Below are 16,771 nucleotides of genomic sequence, written 5' to 3'. Positions count from 1 at the left end.
AAGCTGAATGCATGGGTCTTCCTTTCTTTTTACTTGGTGTTTATTGTTATTGTGATGAGTTTGGCTATTTATATAATCTGTGCTTCAATCACAAGCTTCATAGTCTCAGAAGCTCAGCATGCTTTTCATTCTAAACTGGCAACCGAAAAACGTAAAGCCCCTAGAAATAGTTCCCACCTGGGCCTTGATCAATAATTGAACCACCTTAACACCACGGCCTATTTTTGCCGGATTGAATGCTGAGGGAACAACTCCACAATATTGGTTCCACGTCACATGAGTTAGTCACTGTAAACAGTAGAAAGCGCTTAGGAAAGCCATTAGTTGCTGACTGTGCTAAGGGGTTAAGTTCAATGTGCCTTAGAAAGCTTTTAGTGATGCCCATAGGCTTACGTTTGTTTGCTCTTTTGTTGAACGTAACTAGTTCCTCCAGCGACCTGAGTCCGAGGACCATGTGAAACTTTAGCTCCATCTGACACTTATGCTCTTCTGTAAGCAGCTAGTTTTCCCATAGATTTGAGTCTGAGGACCATGTAAGACCTTGGTTCAGTCTAGTACCCAGATATTTTTGGAGTGGTTAGTTTTTTCATAGGCTTGAGTTTGAGGACCATATAAGGCCTTGGTTCAGTTTAACGCTTATGTTCTTCTGTAAGTGACTAGTTTTCCCATAGGTTTAAGTCCGAGGACCATGCAAGATCTTGGTTCAGTCTAGTACCTAGGTATTTTTAGAGTGGTTAGTTTTTCCATAGGCTTGAGTCCGAGGACCATGCAAGGCCTTGGTTCAGTCTAAAGCTTATGTTCTTCTGTAAGTGACTAGTTTTCTCATAGGTTTGAGTCCGATGACCATGCAAGACCTTCGTTGAGTCTAGTACCCAGGTATTTTTGGAGTGGTTAGTTTTCCCATAGGCTTAAGTCCGAGGACCATGCAAGGCCTTGGTTCAGTCAAACGCTTATATTCTTCTATAAGTGACTAGTTTTCCCATAAGTTTGAGTTTGAGGACCATGCAAGATCTTGGTTCAGTCTAGTACCCAGGTATTTTTGGAGTGGTTAGTTTTTTCATAGGCTTGAGTCCGAGAACCATGCAAGGCCTTGGTTTAGTCTAACGCTTATGTTCTTCTGTCTGGAATGAAGGAATTCGTCCTCAGTGCCGAGAAGTTCATTTTTAGCGTGACGCCGTCCTCGGCCTTGCTTCCCCGAAAATGGGTTACTCCTCAAACTGGGCCCTTGGTCCCGTGCTGCCCTGGATAAGGGCGGCTCGGATCTCTGTCCCCATGTGTAGCAGTAGCCCCTTGTCCGCTCCAATTCTTCGCCATCTTTGATTACGAGGCGTCTTTTGACTGTTCGAGTCGTGCGCCTAATGCTTCGGTGTGCAAGACGTGCCCTCATTAATATCCTTGTGGATTAATGCAGATCCAACTGTTGATGAGCTCTTTGGAATTCGGTTAGGATTTATGTTGCTAATAATTCTTCCTTTGAATTCTGTGTGGACCAATTCCCACCGAGCTTCGCTCTCTATATAAGATCTTCTGGGGGAATCGTCCTTCCACACTTCACAAACCCTTTAGTTGAACGAGAAAACATGATCCTTCAGCCTTCTAAACCCATTCGATAACCCTGCCAGGATTGTGATCAGAGCTTAGAGGAATGGGACGGCTTTGGATGAGGGCGAGGGCAATCAAGCCAAAGGTCCTCCTCCCTCGATCGAGAGCCGTAGAGGTTGTGGTTCGCGTCGTACTTCCAACGCGGCAAGGCTTGGGCGTCATCCTGATGGTATCATTCTCGGTGGTTAGAAGGGAGGTCCATGAAGTACGTAACGCTTTTCTTCGGTACGCGTCCATGCCTGCCCTTCAAGCCGGCAGTGACTCGTGCCCAGCTCACTCGCCGATAGAGGTTTGCAAGATTACGTCACATCCGGTGCCCGAGTGTTGCCGCCTCCAACGCCTAATTACCGTGAGGCTGGGGGAGCATCAAGGGAACATCATGGGGAGGGGCCAACAAGCGCTTTTGCATCTGCTCCTCCCTTTGCATCGGCGCCACCCACACCGACCCGGGGGTTGTTGGTAGCATTAAAATAAGCTTGCCTCAGCCCCCCTTTTTAGGGTTAGCTTTCGAACATGCCCGTCTAGGCCTCTGTTTGTAGAGTTGGTTTTAAAACAAGCCTGTCTGAGCCTCTGTTTGTACAATGTATATATTATTTTTTGATTAATAAAAAGGCTGTAATGTTCATTTACTTTTCCTTTTCTCTACATCTTTTACTTCTCTGCAATAATTGTCTCTTGAACGAATGCGTCGTTGTTTGTCGCTTTTTTTTTTTTTTTTTGAATGGGATTTGGAATAGGTGTCGTTGGCGGTGATGAAAGGTCGCCTAACCTTCTGTAAATCAGCAACCTAGGAACGATTGCCCATTGCGCTTGCTAGCGCACAAGTTCTTCCCACAAACGGCGCCAATTGTAGGGACTGGGTTTGAGCACTTCTACTGTTGAGTAAGTGGACTCAAGCCCAGCTAGCCCAATACAATGAATTTGTAGAGAACGGGTTTAAGAACTAGGCCTTAGCAAGTGGACAATGGACAACCATTGCATTTTCCACCGTCGAACGCCGGCGAACCGAAACCATCCTTAAGAGTCTGTCCTCGGCCCGGTCCGAAGAGCTTGTTAGTTATCCTGTTTCAATGGGGATCCATCCCCCCCTCTCAATGTGTTTCTCCCCCTTATATAGTCCTTCTTCAACGATCTCCTTCCTCCACTTGTTGATCATCCATGCCTTCCCCTGACAACCCTCCCATCAACCACTTTACCAAACCTCTTGTGAGTCGCAGTAACCGAGGAGGTACTGCCCAGGGGTCACCTCCTCATTAATGCGGCCATGACGTTAGTTGGGGGCATTTAATGTGGCGGTGACAGCTCATCACGGATTTGCTCCTCCACCATGCTTCCTCGGCGGTAACTTCCAAATTCCATGGTCTCGGTTGGCTGAGGACAGGGTTGTCCTCGGCAAGGTTCCTGGATAATTTGGACTTCCATGCTTCATCGTCGGGCGTTTCCTCTTCCTTGGCATGGGCCTTGGGCCTAACATGAAATGGGCTGGGATACCAAATTCTCTGGCCCCACAGGTATTATTTCAAATAATTCATTATTTTTCTCAAATTATTAAGGAAGAAAAAAAAAGCATTTTTTTACTAAAAATTTACCATTTTTGCAAATATATATATATATATATATGTATGTATATATATATGTAAAACATAGGTGGGAGGCTTGGTTTTGGCGGGTTATACAAATTTCAATCTACTAGTAAAAAAAGACTCGCTATTTTGATGGTCCAACCCGCACCATCTCACATAAAAGACCAATGTTGGGTTGTTGTGACCAGTGGGATGGATGAGTAGGCAGGTCAAGTGAGTTTTATTTGCATGGCCCTATTTGGGACTAATCTAGTCAAGCCTATACTCTTCATCTAGCTCATATTTTTAATTAATAAATTAAAAATTTTATGTCATGACATGTGGAGTATATATTTGGCAATATGTATAAAGACAATATTGATGAACACAATGAAATCAGTAGGCTAAATGTCTCGAGCATCAATGATCAGAGAGCACTTGAAAATCCTGAAAAAGCAAACACAAAATCAGAGGCGACTGGGGAAAACTGGCCAATAATCTTCCAATGGTAAAGTTAGTATTTCTGGGATTCCGATTTTTGTGGAAGTGTCTATATAACTTACCCTCTCGTGAATGAATGCTTATATAGCATACACTTTGGGACAGTTACTTGTTTAGTAACTTCTCCCATCATTGAGGAATGCGAAAGACTCGGAGGTAACTTCCATAACTGCAATGGAAGTTATATTATTTGGGCTTGTTCTCTATAACTATCATTGGAAACTGGCTATGGTAATGAACCTTGACCTTTGCGTTCCGAGTTAAGTGAGAAGCTCGTCTTAAGTTTGCATAGGGAGAGACGTCTAGAATGCAAGAAGGTTGTCCAGGTATTTCTTTGGACGGACGACCTTATCATGGACAAGCATACTATAATGTAATTTATCTACATTTGCTTCGTTTGCCTTGTTTGCCTTGGACGACCGCAATGGACGAGTTTGGAGTTGGTGCGTTATAATACACCATCAAATATTTTTTTCAAAAAAATTTCACAACTATTAACATAATTGATTATAATTAGGAAGGTGCTTAGGTTCAGTGCATCTTGTACACTAGACCCAATGGGATGTTGTCATGTGGCAATTCTTGGATACATGGCAACATCCTATCTAGTTTAGTGTATATAACATTGGACCCAAGTTGAACTCTTATAATCAATACATAAATAAAAATTAGTATTAGTAACAGATTCCATATAACTCAATTACTAAACTCTTTTATTATCAAATAAGAGACTCAAGTTTGAAATTTCAAACTTCATTAATATCTAAAATCAATTGGTATTATCATGTAATAAACCTTACAAATTTTAATCATATAGTCTATTATTTTCTGTTATTAATTAATATAATGTTTTTTATTTTATGCTGATTGAATCTATATTATTAATAACAGAATTTCTTGTTTGGATTTCAACATTTTGCCTACTAAAATACCATTACACAAATTCTTAAACTCTCTAATATACTTTCATCTTTTAGTTAAATAATTTTAAATTATTATAAAAAAATTTTAATTAAAAAACATAAACTAAGTTAAAAGAGTAATTTATTATTTACTATTTTTAAGTTTTAAATTTTTTCTTTTATCTTCTTCATTCAACTTAAAACTTAGAACATTATCTCTATCTCAATTTAAAATATTATAACACTAAACTAAAAAACAAATAAATAAAAAAGAGCATTATTACACTCACCTTTGAAAAATGAGTCTAGTATTTTTTTTTTTTTTTGAATAAGAGTCTAGTATTAGTACAATGTTCAACCGTTATCATAAAAAAAAGAAAAAAAGAAGAAGAAGTTCAATCATAGATGGTGTTAACGAAATAATGATTGTGATAAAATAATGATTTACTCTATATTTAATTGGCTAGAAAATCTTGCATTTACGTGGTCAAAGAAAAGCTTAAAAACTTTTCAAATATGTAGATTCAAAATGTTTTCTTATAAGAAGAAAGAAAAAATAAAGGAAAAAAAAGAAAAAAAAAAGAAAAAAAAAAGAAAAGGAAAAAGAGAGAGACTGAAAAATTAGCTTTCCCTATTTGCCCCACAACAAAGCCTCAAAGTAAGGTGGACCCCAGCAAAAAGGCAGGGCATTTGGGTCAAGTAGATCAAAGCCAAGGTAAAAAACATAAAAAAATATCCGACACAAGCAAAAACCATTTGATTTTTCCAAGACTTCACTTCAACTTCTTCAACTTTCAACTTCCTTCTTCTTCTTCTTCTTCACTTTCTTCTTCTATTTTTCTTCTTCAGAGACCAATTCCTTAAACAACTTGTAGTAATTCTATTTTTTCATTTCTTATACAAATTTTAGTTTTCTTCAAAGTTTGTATTTTTTTTAGAGAGAAAAAGATGGCGAGGAGAGCAGATGAGGAGTACGATTATTTGTTCAAGGTTGTATTAATCGGCGATTCTGGAGTTGGGAAATCGAACTTGCTGTCCCGATTCACTAGGAACGAGTTTTGTTTGGAATCTAAATCCACCATTGGAGTCGAATTTGCTACTCGTACCCTCCAGGTTGAGTTTTATATTTGTATATATACACATAATTTGTGTGTTTCTCTGTAATTTGGATCTGGGATTTGCTTATAGTCTTTCTCTTTTTTAGTATATGTATGGATATATGCTTGTGTTTATAGTTATGATATGGGATTTGTTTAAATTTTGAATTTTTTTAGTCCACAGAGTATTCTTTGGAAATGGGATTTGCTTGTTTTTTGAATATATTTCAGTGTATATCTGCTTATGTGTTAAATGTGTATGTGTAATTTGGATCTGGGATATGCTTAAAGTTTTAGTCTTTTTTAGTAACTGTATGCATATTGCTTGTGTGTGCGTGTATAATTTGGATATGGGAATTGTTTAAAGTTTTGAATTCTTTTTAGTACACAGAGTATACTTCGGAAACGGGATTTGCTTAAATTTTGAATCTTTTTTAGTGTATAAATGCATATATGTTGGTTTGTGCATAATTTTGATATGGGATTTGCTTAAATTTTGAATTTTTTTAATACGCACAGCATAATTTGGAAATGAGATTTGCTTATATACACATAATTGTGTGTTTTTCTGTAATTTGGATCTGGGATTTGCTTATAGCTTTACTCTTTTTTAGTATATGTATGGACATATGCTTGTATTTATAGTTTTGATATGGGATTTGTTTAAATTTTGAATTTTTTTAGTCCACAGAATATGCTTTGGAAATGGGATTTGCTTAAATTTTGAATATGGTTTAGTGTATATATGGATTATGTTAGATATGTGTGTGTAATTTGGATCTGGGATATGCTTAAAGTTTTAGCCTTTTTTAGTAAGTGTATGCATATTGCTTGTGTATGTGTTTATAATTTGGAATTGAGAATTGTTTAAAGTTTTGAATTCTTTTTAGTACACACAGTATTCTTTGGAAACGGGATTTGCTTAAAATTTGAATCTTTTTTAGCGTATAAATGCATATATGTTTGTGTGCATAATTTTGATATGGGATTTGCTTACATTTTGAATTTTTTTAATACACAGCATAATTTGGAATTGAGATTTGCTTATACACATATAATTGTGTGTTTCTCTGGAATTTGGATCCAGGATTTGCTTATAGTTTACTCTTTTATTATATGTATGGATATACGCTTGTGTTTATAATTTTGATATGGAATTTTTTAAAAATTTTGATTTTTTTTAGTCCACAGTATACTTTGGAAATGGGATTTGCTTTTTGAATATACTTCAGTGTGTATATGCTTATATGTTAAATATGTGTGTGTAATTTGGATCTGAGATATGCTTAAAGTTTTACTCTTTTTTAGTAACTGTATGCATATTGCTTGTGTGTGTGTGTGTGTGTGTGTAATTTGGATATGGGATTTGTTTAAAGTTTTGAATTGTTTTTAGTACACAGAGTTACTCTGGAAATGGGATTTTCTTACACTTTGAATCTTTTTTAGTGTATAAATGCATATATGTTTTTGTGTGTGCATAATTTTGATATGGGATTTGCTTAAATTTTGATTTTTTTTAATACATATAGCAAATTTTGGAAATGAGATTTGCTTAAATTTTTTATCTTTTTAATATATACATAGGTGTGAGTAATTTGGATCTGGGGTTTGCTATACATGCATGCTTGTCTCTCTGTGTGTGTATAATTGGATATGGGATTTGCTTAAATTTTGAATTTTTTTGTTTTTCAGTACACAGTATACTTTGGAAATGGGATTTGCCTAAATTTTGATTTTTTTTTTTAAAATGTATATACATGGGATTGTAATTTGGATCTGGGTTTTGGTTAATTTTTTTTGGGTAAAACTATTGAGAGGGTTCTGGGGTGGGGTGCTATTTGAATCTTTTTTAGTAATTCTGTGGTGCATATATATTTACATATGTGTGTGTAGGCATGAGCATGCCAGCATGTAATTTGGATTTGAAATTAGCTTAATTTTTTTAAAAGTAATACTATGGTGGTTTGTGTGTAATTTGGATCTGGGTTTGGAGGAAGTGGTCCAAATGGAGCTCCTGTTTGATTTGAGAAATTAGTTTCTAATATTCTGTGAATTGAAAATGGGTATTGTTTCTAAAACAAAGCTTAATTAAAATAAAATGCAAGTGACCCTCAATTTTTTGTATGTCTGGTGGTACTTCTATGTTCAACCCGTCAAGGTGTGGAATGTGGGTTTGTTGACTCAAAAAGGACAGAAAATTTTAACAATTGCACATACATGTATGAATCATTTTGTTTTTATGTAATATGTAAAGTATTTATATAATTCTTCTAACTTCTATCTGCACCGTTAAAGAACCTTCCTTCATGCAGCAACTTTGATTTTGATTTGAAATTTAAAGGGAGTTGTCAATGTTTATCTTTCCCATTACACATTGCATTTTACACTAGTTTTCAACATGTACCATGCAATAGAGTCCAAAGTTTTCCAGTCAAATTCAATAGACTCTAAAGTCAGAAATTTGTCATGGTTTGGCATTATATGGAATGTTAAATAGCTGCCAAATTTTGCCACATGGGTATTCTAGGCTGTCACAATTGGGTGGTTGGAGGCTTAATTTTTGAGAGAGAGAGAGAGAGAGAGAGAGTTAGAGAAGAATATTAACGGAGGAGAGGTTAAAAGACACGCGGAATGTTAGATTTAAAGATGTAGGATACATGGCATAAAGTTGTGGAATGTGGACAAATATTGTGAGTTTTCTCTTAATTTCCATTTTTGTATTAGATTCCCTTATTCTCCATTTTAAAAGGTGTTAATTCATTTTGTTCCCTAGCTAAGTCATTTTGAAGTTGTCATTAGGAAAGCATTTATTTTGTAGTTTAGACTTGAGTGGGATTTTCCTTTATAAACGATTTGATATGGAGAATTTAGTTGCATGGCCATACTCCCAGTTAAAGTTTGGCAATGTTCTGTTTCATTTTAGCCCAGCTCAACCCATTGTTAGCATTTGTTACATGAATAGGAGAGTTTGTTAATTTTCTCTCTACCTTACTGGTTGATTTTAGTTTAGAGTAATTACCAATTCTGCTCCCACATTAAGGCATTCCCATGAGAGTGCTGATCCAGGAATATTGAATGATTCTGCCAGTTTTAAGCACTGTTCTATGATTTACAACCAATTTTTTGGACTAGAAACCAACTCCCAAATTCTAAAGGCTTCCTTTTTCATCATTCATTAATGTTTTGACTAGCTTCACTAAGAGTCTTTGGCAGTGTACTACTAGTAGTCCAATATTTGTGATATCTGTGGGTCTTTGATGTCAATATCTTTCCATTTTCACATACATTTTATTTTGTTACCAGTGAGCAATGAGCATATACAACAACGACCTAACCTTATAAATTTTGAGATTAGCTATGGATCCTCAACAAATTAATCAAGGCCAGCCACAAATATTCTTTTATGTCATTCTGTTCTATCCAAAGTTATATTTTTTTGTTACTTAATTGAAGCGTCATTTTTCCTTCTATTAATGTTAGTAGTGAAGAAGGTTGATGAAGCCCAACTGTCGGGAGGCTTTGGTTTGATTTGTGAGATCTCATTCTTTTCACTGCTCACTTTATAATGCGCTTTCAAAATGTGTCCTGTTAAATCCATCTAGTCTGATGTTTTATGTTATATGAAACCAGCTTTTTATTGCATGTCTTTACACCACAAAGTTTTTTTCCCTTCTCAGGTTGAGGGAAGAACTGTGAAAGCTCAGATATGGGATACTGCAGGACAGGAGAGATACCGAGCAATAACAAGTGCTTACTATAGGGGTGCCCTTGGAGCTCTTCTTGTGTATGATGTGACTAAGCCAACAACATTTGAAAATGTGAGCCGGTGGTTGAAGGAGCTCAGGGACCATGCTGACTCCAACATTGTGATCATGCTAATCGGCAACAAGACTGACTTGAAGCATCTCCGTGCAGTTGCAACAGAGGATGCCCAGGGTTATGCTGAGAAAGAAGGCCTTTCGTTCATTGAAACGTCTGCTCTTGAAGCAACAAATGTTGAGAAGTCTTTCCAGACAATTCTTGCAGAGATTTACCGGATAATTAGTAAGAAGTCACTTTCCTCGGATGAGCCAGGACCTGCTAGCATCAAAGAAGGAAAGACCCTAGTAGTGGGGGGATCAGAGGAAAATACCAAGAAGCCTTGCTGCTCTTCTTCCTAAGGATGGTTATGATTTATATAGATTACTTGTTTTCCCTCCTATGCTTTTCCCCCTTCTTGTGGGTTGTTTCATTTTTTGTTCTTTGTTTTAAAAGTATGATTAAATTGCATTTTGTTGTGGCATCAGGATTTATAATGATTTCTTTATGGGTGCGCTTAATCAGATATATTTGAGGTTCTTTGCAAATCCAGTTATGAATTTATAATGATTTCTTTATGGGCGCGCCTAATGAGATTCGTTCTCGCCAGTCATAGGATAACTCAAGCATCCTTCATGCAGTCGTGCACAACCAGATCCAATTTTTCTTCTACTCAATTTGAAGAAAATTTCGTAGTCACAGATTTGAGTAAACAACTTGGACGAACAGATCTTCCACTTAAGTAGAAAACAATTGAATGGCGAAAATTTCCTCCAAACTCAAATTTAAATAACTCTTTTAATCCATATTGTGATGATTAAGAAGACTATTTACGTATATTCATTTTAATTAGTATGTTTGCCGAAAGAGTTTGAATCCATGACTTCACAAATTAGAGTACTCATTAATGTAAATATTTTACGTAGGATCGTTAAAGTGTCATTTGATTAAAATCATACATTGATAATAATTTGAATTGTCAAGTAGTGGAGATAATAAAAAAATTTTAAAAAATCCGCCGATTAGGTTTGATAGAAAATTCTGTAAATGTTTGTATGTACACCTCCATTTGGATGGATTCTTCCCTAACTGAAGAAATGGCTAGAAAATTTTCTGATGGCTATGAGCAATTGTTAGAAATCCATTTTCCCAAACAAAAGTAACTAAGTCAGGATTGAAGTAGGCATATTTAACAGTTTTGATAGATCCATATAAGGGTACAGCCAACATAGTTTCACTGTCCTGCAATCTTAACAGAAAATAAACAGTACATAGCATAGCTAACCACAGCAGTTGCTGTTCTGCTGAATTGGCTGCCCCTTCATTTGAACAGTTCCAGTTGACTTGTTTGCAGTTGGTTGGTTTCCCATTCTGCAAAATATAAAAAATATTAAAAGCAAAGATATTGAAAATTTAATCATATGGATCAGATAAAAAGGAGGCAAACTAAAATATTATAGTGATCAGTATCAAAACACACCATCATCCTACAGAAATGCAAGAAACCTATGCAGCAGTGGGAAAAACACCACCATATGATATTTAAAATGACAGTTTCTCTATGGCTTCAATTACAACTATTTCATATCTATCAAAGAGTTTCAAAGTTCATCTTATCGGTCTGATTTGCAATAACAAGATGGAGGGAACAACTATCTCCACTCTCTAACCCAAAAGTATAAGAGTAATGCAAGGTAAAAAATGCTTTTCACAATATCAGGATTTGAAATATTGCTGACTCCTCTTTTCAGGGTTGTTCAAAATTAGTTTGCCAGTAAGATATTTATACACGTGTTTTAAATTAATATTTTAAAATGGAAGTGATCAGGATATTATTAGAAATATCAGGGATTTTTCATGTTTCTGATTCAGAATTCTGGTAAAAAAATCATATCATCTAAAATAGGGGAAATAGGAAGACTAGAGGTTTTACTTCTTCTTGATCTCGCCAGCCATGGTTAAGAAAGCTTGCTCCACATTAATTGAGTCTTTAGCACTTGTCTCAAGGAAAGGGATTCCGAGCTCATCTGCGAATGCCTGCATTTCATTTAGGCACAGGGGAGAGAAAGAAGTTAAATGCAAATAAGCAGCAAGAAAAAGAATAATACCCTTGATTTCCTGTGCTTCCTCCAATATATTATATTCTGTGCAGAACTGGGCGCATCTGCCACTAAATTGCAATATGTAAACCAATGAACATACCATTTCTGGTTATAAATCAAATCACACAGATCATGAATTACCATGTTACTGTGTCTGTGCTTCTTAGATACACATGCGCGCAGACAAATTCGTGTCCAAGTTTTTCATAAAATGTTGTGTTTCCGTGTCCAAATTGTGACTTCTTTTTGGCTATAGACCATACACACCCTTTTTGAACAGGGAGGAATTCTTCTCCTACCCACCACTCTTCCTTGTGTTGTGTCCATGCACACACATATATACACATATACACGTGTGCACATGCAAGTTAGTTTTATCAAGGGCTTATAAGGAACAAGTTTCTTGCATTTGTATGCGGAGATCCCAATTTGGCTTATAAACACTGGATGTGTGCTTGCTAAGCAGAAATTGACCAAAAAAATAACACAATTCATACTATCTTAACTTAATAGTAAGAGTTAAGGCAGTTGATCTATACCTTGGCTGTTTGAGTGTCCACAACCTTGTTCTCAACCAAATCACACTTATTACCAACTAGAAGCTTGCACACGCTATCATTTGCATATCTATCAATTTCATTCAACCACTGCTTGACATTGTTGAAACTCTCCATCTCAGTAACATCATAGACAATCTGTCACAGTCCAATACATGTAAGATTTCTCAGGGAGGTACAATGATATTAATGATAATTACAAAGAAAAACTACGCTAACTAAATAAACAACTTTCTGCTGCCTTTTGAACCAGGATACTTAAGTGCCCTAAATAGTGCTGAGGTTTGAAAATGTTGCAAAATCAAGGTTTCCAATATCACAAGTTACTCATAATTATATATACTGGGTTTGAACACCCCATCCCCCACAACCCAAGTGCCAACGAAAAAGGGGAAAATAAAATAGGCCAACTTTATAAAATACTTTGCTTCAGAGAAAAAAAAGAAAAAGGCAAAAGTGAAATAAGAGTGTCAGTAAAGTGTCAACAAAATGTGCAGAAACAAGCATGGTATTAACAGGTAACATGAGAAACGCTAAAAGATGATTAATCAATTACTCAGTACTTAAAAACAAATATCATACAGTCTATTTAATTAAACTAACTAAGCCTTAGTCCTTACATTTATGCAACTCAGCCCTAGATGACCCTATCTAGGACTGTATGCTCATTTATCTGCGCTTGGGAGTGGTTATGCGAAAAGAAAATGACACTGAAGCACGATATAGGCTAAGTTAATATGATATTTAATCATTTGCGAAGGAGAACAAATAAACAAGAACATTCAAGACGCTGTCTAAAGTGCCTATGGCTATAAAGATCAAATGTAGATCCAGCAATTATGTACAGTAATATAACTACAATAATATTAAAACTGATAGATTCAGATACAGAGATGGACATGAATGCAACAACTAGCAAACAAGAATTCTGGCAATGGCCTCACATTTATCTGAAAATTACTATACAAGCTGCGTGCAAGATCTATTGGAGCAAAGTTTCTCACACAAGAAGACAAAAGGCAATAAATTCTTACAATTATCCCATGTGCTCCTCGGTAATAACTGCTTGTTATAGTCCTGAACCGCTCCTGTCCAGCAGTATCCCACTAAAAGTACAGGAAATGAAAATGTAATATTAATTATAAGTGGAACAAAGATTAAGCTTCATACAGACCATAAATCAATGCCTAGCTCTTGTTCAGGGATCTTGAATCCTTTACATAAAACGCCTGTCTACTAGTAAAAGTTTCACTGGGAAATTGGAATAGAGAAGCATGCAAATATTTAGGCATGGCATTTCTATTGCTCCATTTAGTCTGATAAGTGAGTTTTGGACCCAATGGAGGGGGAGGGGGAGATTCGAACTTGCGACCTTAGCTTCATGAGGTGCGGTCCCTAGCCAACCGTGTTTACCCCTAGTGTATATTGCTCCATATATCGTATGTAATATTTTTTGAGAAAGTAAATGATTCAGGAGCATAAAAGCACAGGATCAGGTTTCTTATGTAATTTCCAGCTTCTTTTCAGATCATAACTTCTATTTTAGTGGGGGTATTTTAGAAATCTTGTAAAATCTGGCAAAAGCCAGTTTATGGTCTTTTAAATTGATAAATCTTAACAAGCATTTTGGGACAAAGGTCTTACTATTGTTGATGTTGAAATGGGGTTAGCTTATTTATGGGTTTGATTAGGTTCCAAGGGGAACAGGCATGTCAGATTATAATAGTTATTAGGTTTTCTTACCATGATCAATGAATTTATTTGGAGGGCAATTGACCTCAAGTATGGTTTTCAGGCAAAGCCTTGTGGGTAAGGGCCATTTCTAGCTCTTTCTTGCTTGTGTGAGCTCTGTGTCAATCTATTCTCAGCTACTGCATCTATCTCTCTCCTTTTGTGATAAAAAAATTCACTTTGGAATAACTATTCCTACTGCGTAAGTTTTCTGGAGCATTTGAGATCAGGTTATGGTTTTTAATTAAATTTGTCTTGCTATACTGGCACCTGATCGTAAAATCAGCAATCTGACAGAAAGGAGAGTTTAATATGATTTAGTTTCTTTCCTTACATTTGGGGTTCCGATCTCAATCTGAAAACTTAATGTAGAGTAGGTTAAATTCAGGCCTACTGCTGCAATGCTTGACCTATAATAGATCTCAAGCCAGAAAATCTTAGTATCCCTTGTTAAAAAGATCATAGCCTAGCACTGGAATTATGGCATGCAGCAAAAACAGACAATTTTTTTTTTTTTTTGAATAAATACAGTTGCTTGGATTAACACAAACTAGGTAATTTCTGAATTCTGATGTATAAGAATGATACTTTGAAAGGCGATCCAATTAATTTAATACTTTGAAAGGTGATCCAATTAATAAATTAATCACAAGTTTATACAGATCTCAATTAGACCAACTCCACCATCCACAATAGCAATCAAATTTAAATTTTGCTAAAATCTCAATGCACCCACATGAACCTTATTTAGACTAAATCCAGAAATAACTTCTACTAAATTGCCCAACCATTGAATCAAAAAAAAAAAAAAAAAAAAAACAGTTTCAACTCACAATCTGCAGCTTGATTGTCTTTCCATCCAGATCCACGGTTCTGATTTTCTGAAACATCCACCACAAAATTTCAAGTACTGACCCATACACAAACAAAATATAAACCCAAAACATATACATACATACATACCCACCCACATACATACATAAAACTCCATCATAAAAGTTTTAAAAAATCATAATCACTCATTGTTAAATAAATGGTTTAGATTATACTTCATCATCAGCATTTGTTTAAACATTAATACGGCACTGTTTTTGGCATTTATTTCAGGTAGTGATGATGTGGCAATTTCTAAACCACTCATTTAACAATAAATACTTAAAACTTTCACAAGAAAACTCTAGACCATCTTAAAGCCCCATATGCATGCACACATACATAAACACATGAGAGAGATAGAGAGAGAGAGAGAGAGACTTACAAAATCAACTCCAATGGTACTTATGTAGCTGTCTACATAGGAATCATCCTGAAAAATCAACAAAACACACATAAAAATACAAAATTTAAGCACTAAATAACCAAATAAACAAGAATCAAACTGAAACCCTAACAAATTCCACAAATTTAATTCATAATCACCATCCAAATCACTAAAACCAACATTTTTTTTTCTCAAAAAGCAAAATTAGAAACTCAGAGAAACAGTGTAAGAAAAAAAAATCACCGCAAATCTGAGCAGCAAGCACGATTTCCCGACGGAGGAGTCACCGATTAGCAAAAGCTTGAACAGATAATCACTACAAAAAAAAATCCAAAAAAAAGAGAAGAAAATTAACGCACGTGTTGAAAAAATAGAAAGTATAAGTGGTGTTTGGAGAGAAGGAAAATGAGAGAGAAAATGATGGACTTACTATTCGTTGCTCATGATTGAGGGCTTGGAATTCTTTTTTGGGATCGAAATGGAAAATTCTTATACAAATTGAAAATTTGTGAGGGGTTTTTAAGAAAAGGAAAGAGTGTGAGAGTAAAGAGTGGTGGAGGGCCTCACCTATAAATAATGATTGAAAATGATTTGCTTTTTGAGTACGATTTTTATTTTTATTTATTTATTTGATTTTGGATTTAGTTTTTTTTTTTAATAATTTATTGGATTGTGGTGTTGTGAAATTACTGATTTGTCCTTGGGTTTGCGGTGGGCGGGGAGAATGGTGACCTGTACAATTACAAAACCCGGCACTGACCCGCCCCACCCGCCGGGTTTGACCTTCCCTATTCAGAAGTCATTTTTCAATCTCTCCCTCCTTCCACGTTTAAAAATTAAAAAATTAAAAACCCAATGCTTTATAGAGTTCTTCATTTCATATTAAAGCAATGCTACATTAAAATAAAAATTTTTGATATTATTTTTTACAATAGTTGTGTTGGCAAGTTTGTAGAAGTTCTCATTTATATCCGTTACTGATATCATTTTTTTTTTTAATCATTAACAATCTATATCATGAACAATTGTTAATTTTTTCCAGGTTTTTGAGTCTATAGACTTTCTCCTCATAGCAAGGGATGTCAATATGGTATTTTGTACCTATTCCATTCCCTTTTTAGATTAGAAAAAACTAACTTGTGACTCGTGAGATACAAGAGTGGAATTGGTTAAGGACCTTAAGGTTGAGATGGGTTGATGATTTTTTTTTTTCCTTCCTTGATAGGGTGATTTCAATATTAATGAGATAGATGAGGGGTAGAGAGTTAAAGACAATTTTGAGAGCGTTAAGATAGATAGAATACAAGTGTTTTGGGAAAAACAATAAAAATATGTTTAAAAAAGATAACTTATATTTTTGTATAAAAATTTACATATATATTAAGTTAAATCATTTACATACAGTCATACCCATTCAAGCCTCATCTTTTTGAGGTTGGAAAAAGTATAATTATGAATTCCATTTCGCTCTGTTTAGAATGACCAAAATTTTCCATTCCAGTTAGTTAACCGATATGAACTACCCTCTATTACATTCCGTTCAAAATTTTGGCACTTTCCACCTATTTTGCTCAATTTCATTAAATTCCTCTTGGTATAGTGATTCCGGCTAGTATATAAACAAATCACTATTTTTTTTTTCCTAAACCCATTTTTTT

General features: G+C 35.4%; 2 protein-coding genes across 2 annotated transcripts; one reads left to right on the top strand and one right to left on the bottom strand.

Moving 5' to 3' along the window:
- Positions 1–5,320: 5,320 nt before the first annotated feature.
- On the top strand, positions 5,321–10,040 carry LOC112017105 (ras-related protein RABA2a). The gene is made up of 2 exons (XM_024049569.2): positions 5,321–5,680; positions 9,342–10,040. Exons 1-2 carry the CDS (start codon positions 5,516–5,518, stop codon positions 9,822–9,824), a joined length of 648 nt encoding a protein of 215 aa, XP_023905337.1. The 5' UTR covers positions 5,321–5,515; the 3' UTR covers positions 9,825–10,040.
- Positions 10,041–10,636: 596 nt separating this feature from the next.
- On the bottom strand, positions 10,637–15,689 carry LOC112017104 (ras-related protein RABD1). Its single transcript, XM_024049568.2, has 8 exons — positions 15,544–15,689; positions 15,357–15,429; positions 15,111–15,158; positions 14,686–14,733; positions 13,156–13,227; positions 12,104–12,259; positions 11,396–11,499; positions 10,637–10,833 (listed from the first exon to the last, which is right to left on the bottom strand). The coding sequence occupies exons 1-8, from the start codon at positions 15,555–15,557 to the stop codon at positions 10,743–10,745; spliced, it is 606 nt and encodes a 201-aa protein (XP_023905336.1). The 5' UTR covers positions 15,558–15,689; the 3' UTR covers positions 10,637–10,742.
- Positions 15,690–16,771: the final 1,082 nt, after the last annotated feature.

Source organism: Quercus suber, unplaced genomic scaffold (genome assembly GCF_002906115.3).
Source record: "Quercus suber isolate HL8 unplaced genomic scaffold, Cork oak 2.0 scaffold_69, whole genome shotgun sequence".
Taxonomy (NCBI): Eukaryota; Viridiplantae; Streptophyta; class Magnoliopsida; order Fagales; family Fagaceae; genus Quercus; species Quercus suber.
This window is presented reverse-complemented; position numbering and strand designations above follow the sequence as displayed.

What these genes read in the sequence shown, in the direction of transcription:
- LOC112017104 (XM_024049568.2), bottom strand. An exon ending in AGACAATCAAGCTGCAGATT is followed by an intron (nt 13,228 to 14,685) that starts GTGAGTTGAAAC and finishes CTGTACTTTTAG; the next exon opens with TGGGATACTGCTGGACAGGA. An exon ending in GCTGGCGAGATCAAGAAGAA is followed by an intron (nt 10,834 to 11,395) that starts GTAAAACCTCTA and finishes TATATTTTGCAG; the next exon opens with AATGGGAAACCAACCAACTG.
- LOC112017105 (XM_024049569.2), top strand. Translation starts at nt 5,516, where the DNA reads ATGGCGAGGAGAGCAGATGAGGAGTACGATTATTTGTTCAAGGTTGTA. An exon ending in TTGCTACTCGTACCCTCCAG is followed by an intron (nt 5,681 to 9,341) that starts GTTGAGTTTTAT and finishes TTCCCTTCTCAG; the next exon opens with GTTGAGGGAAGAACTGTGAA.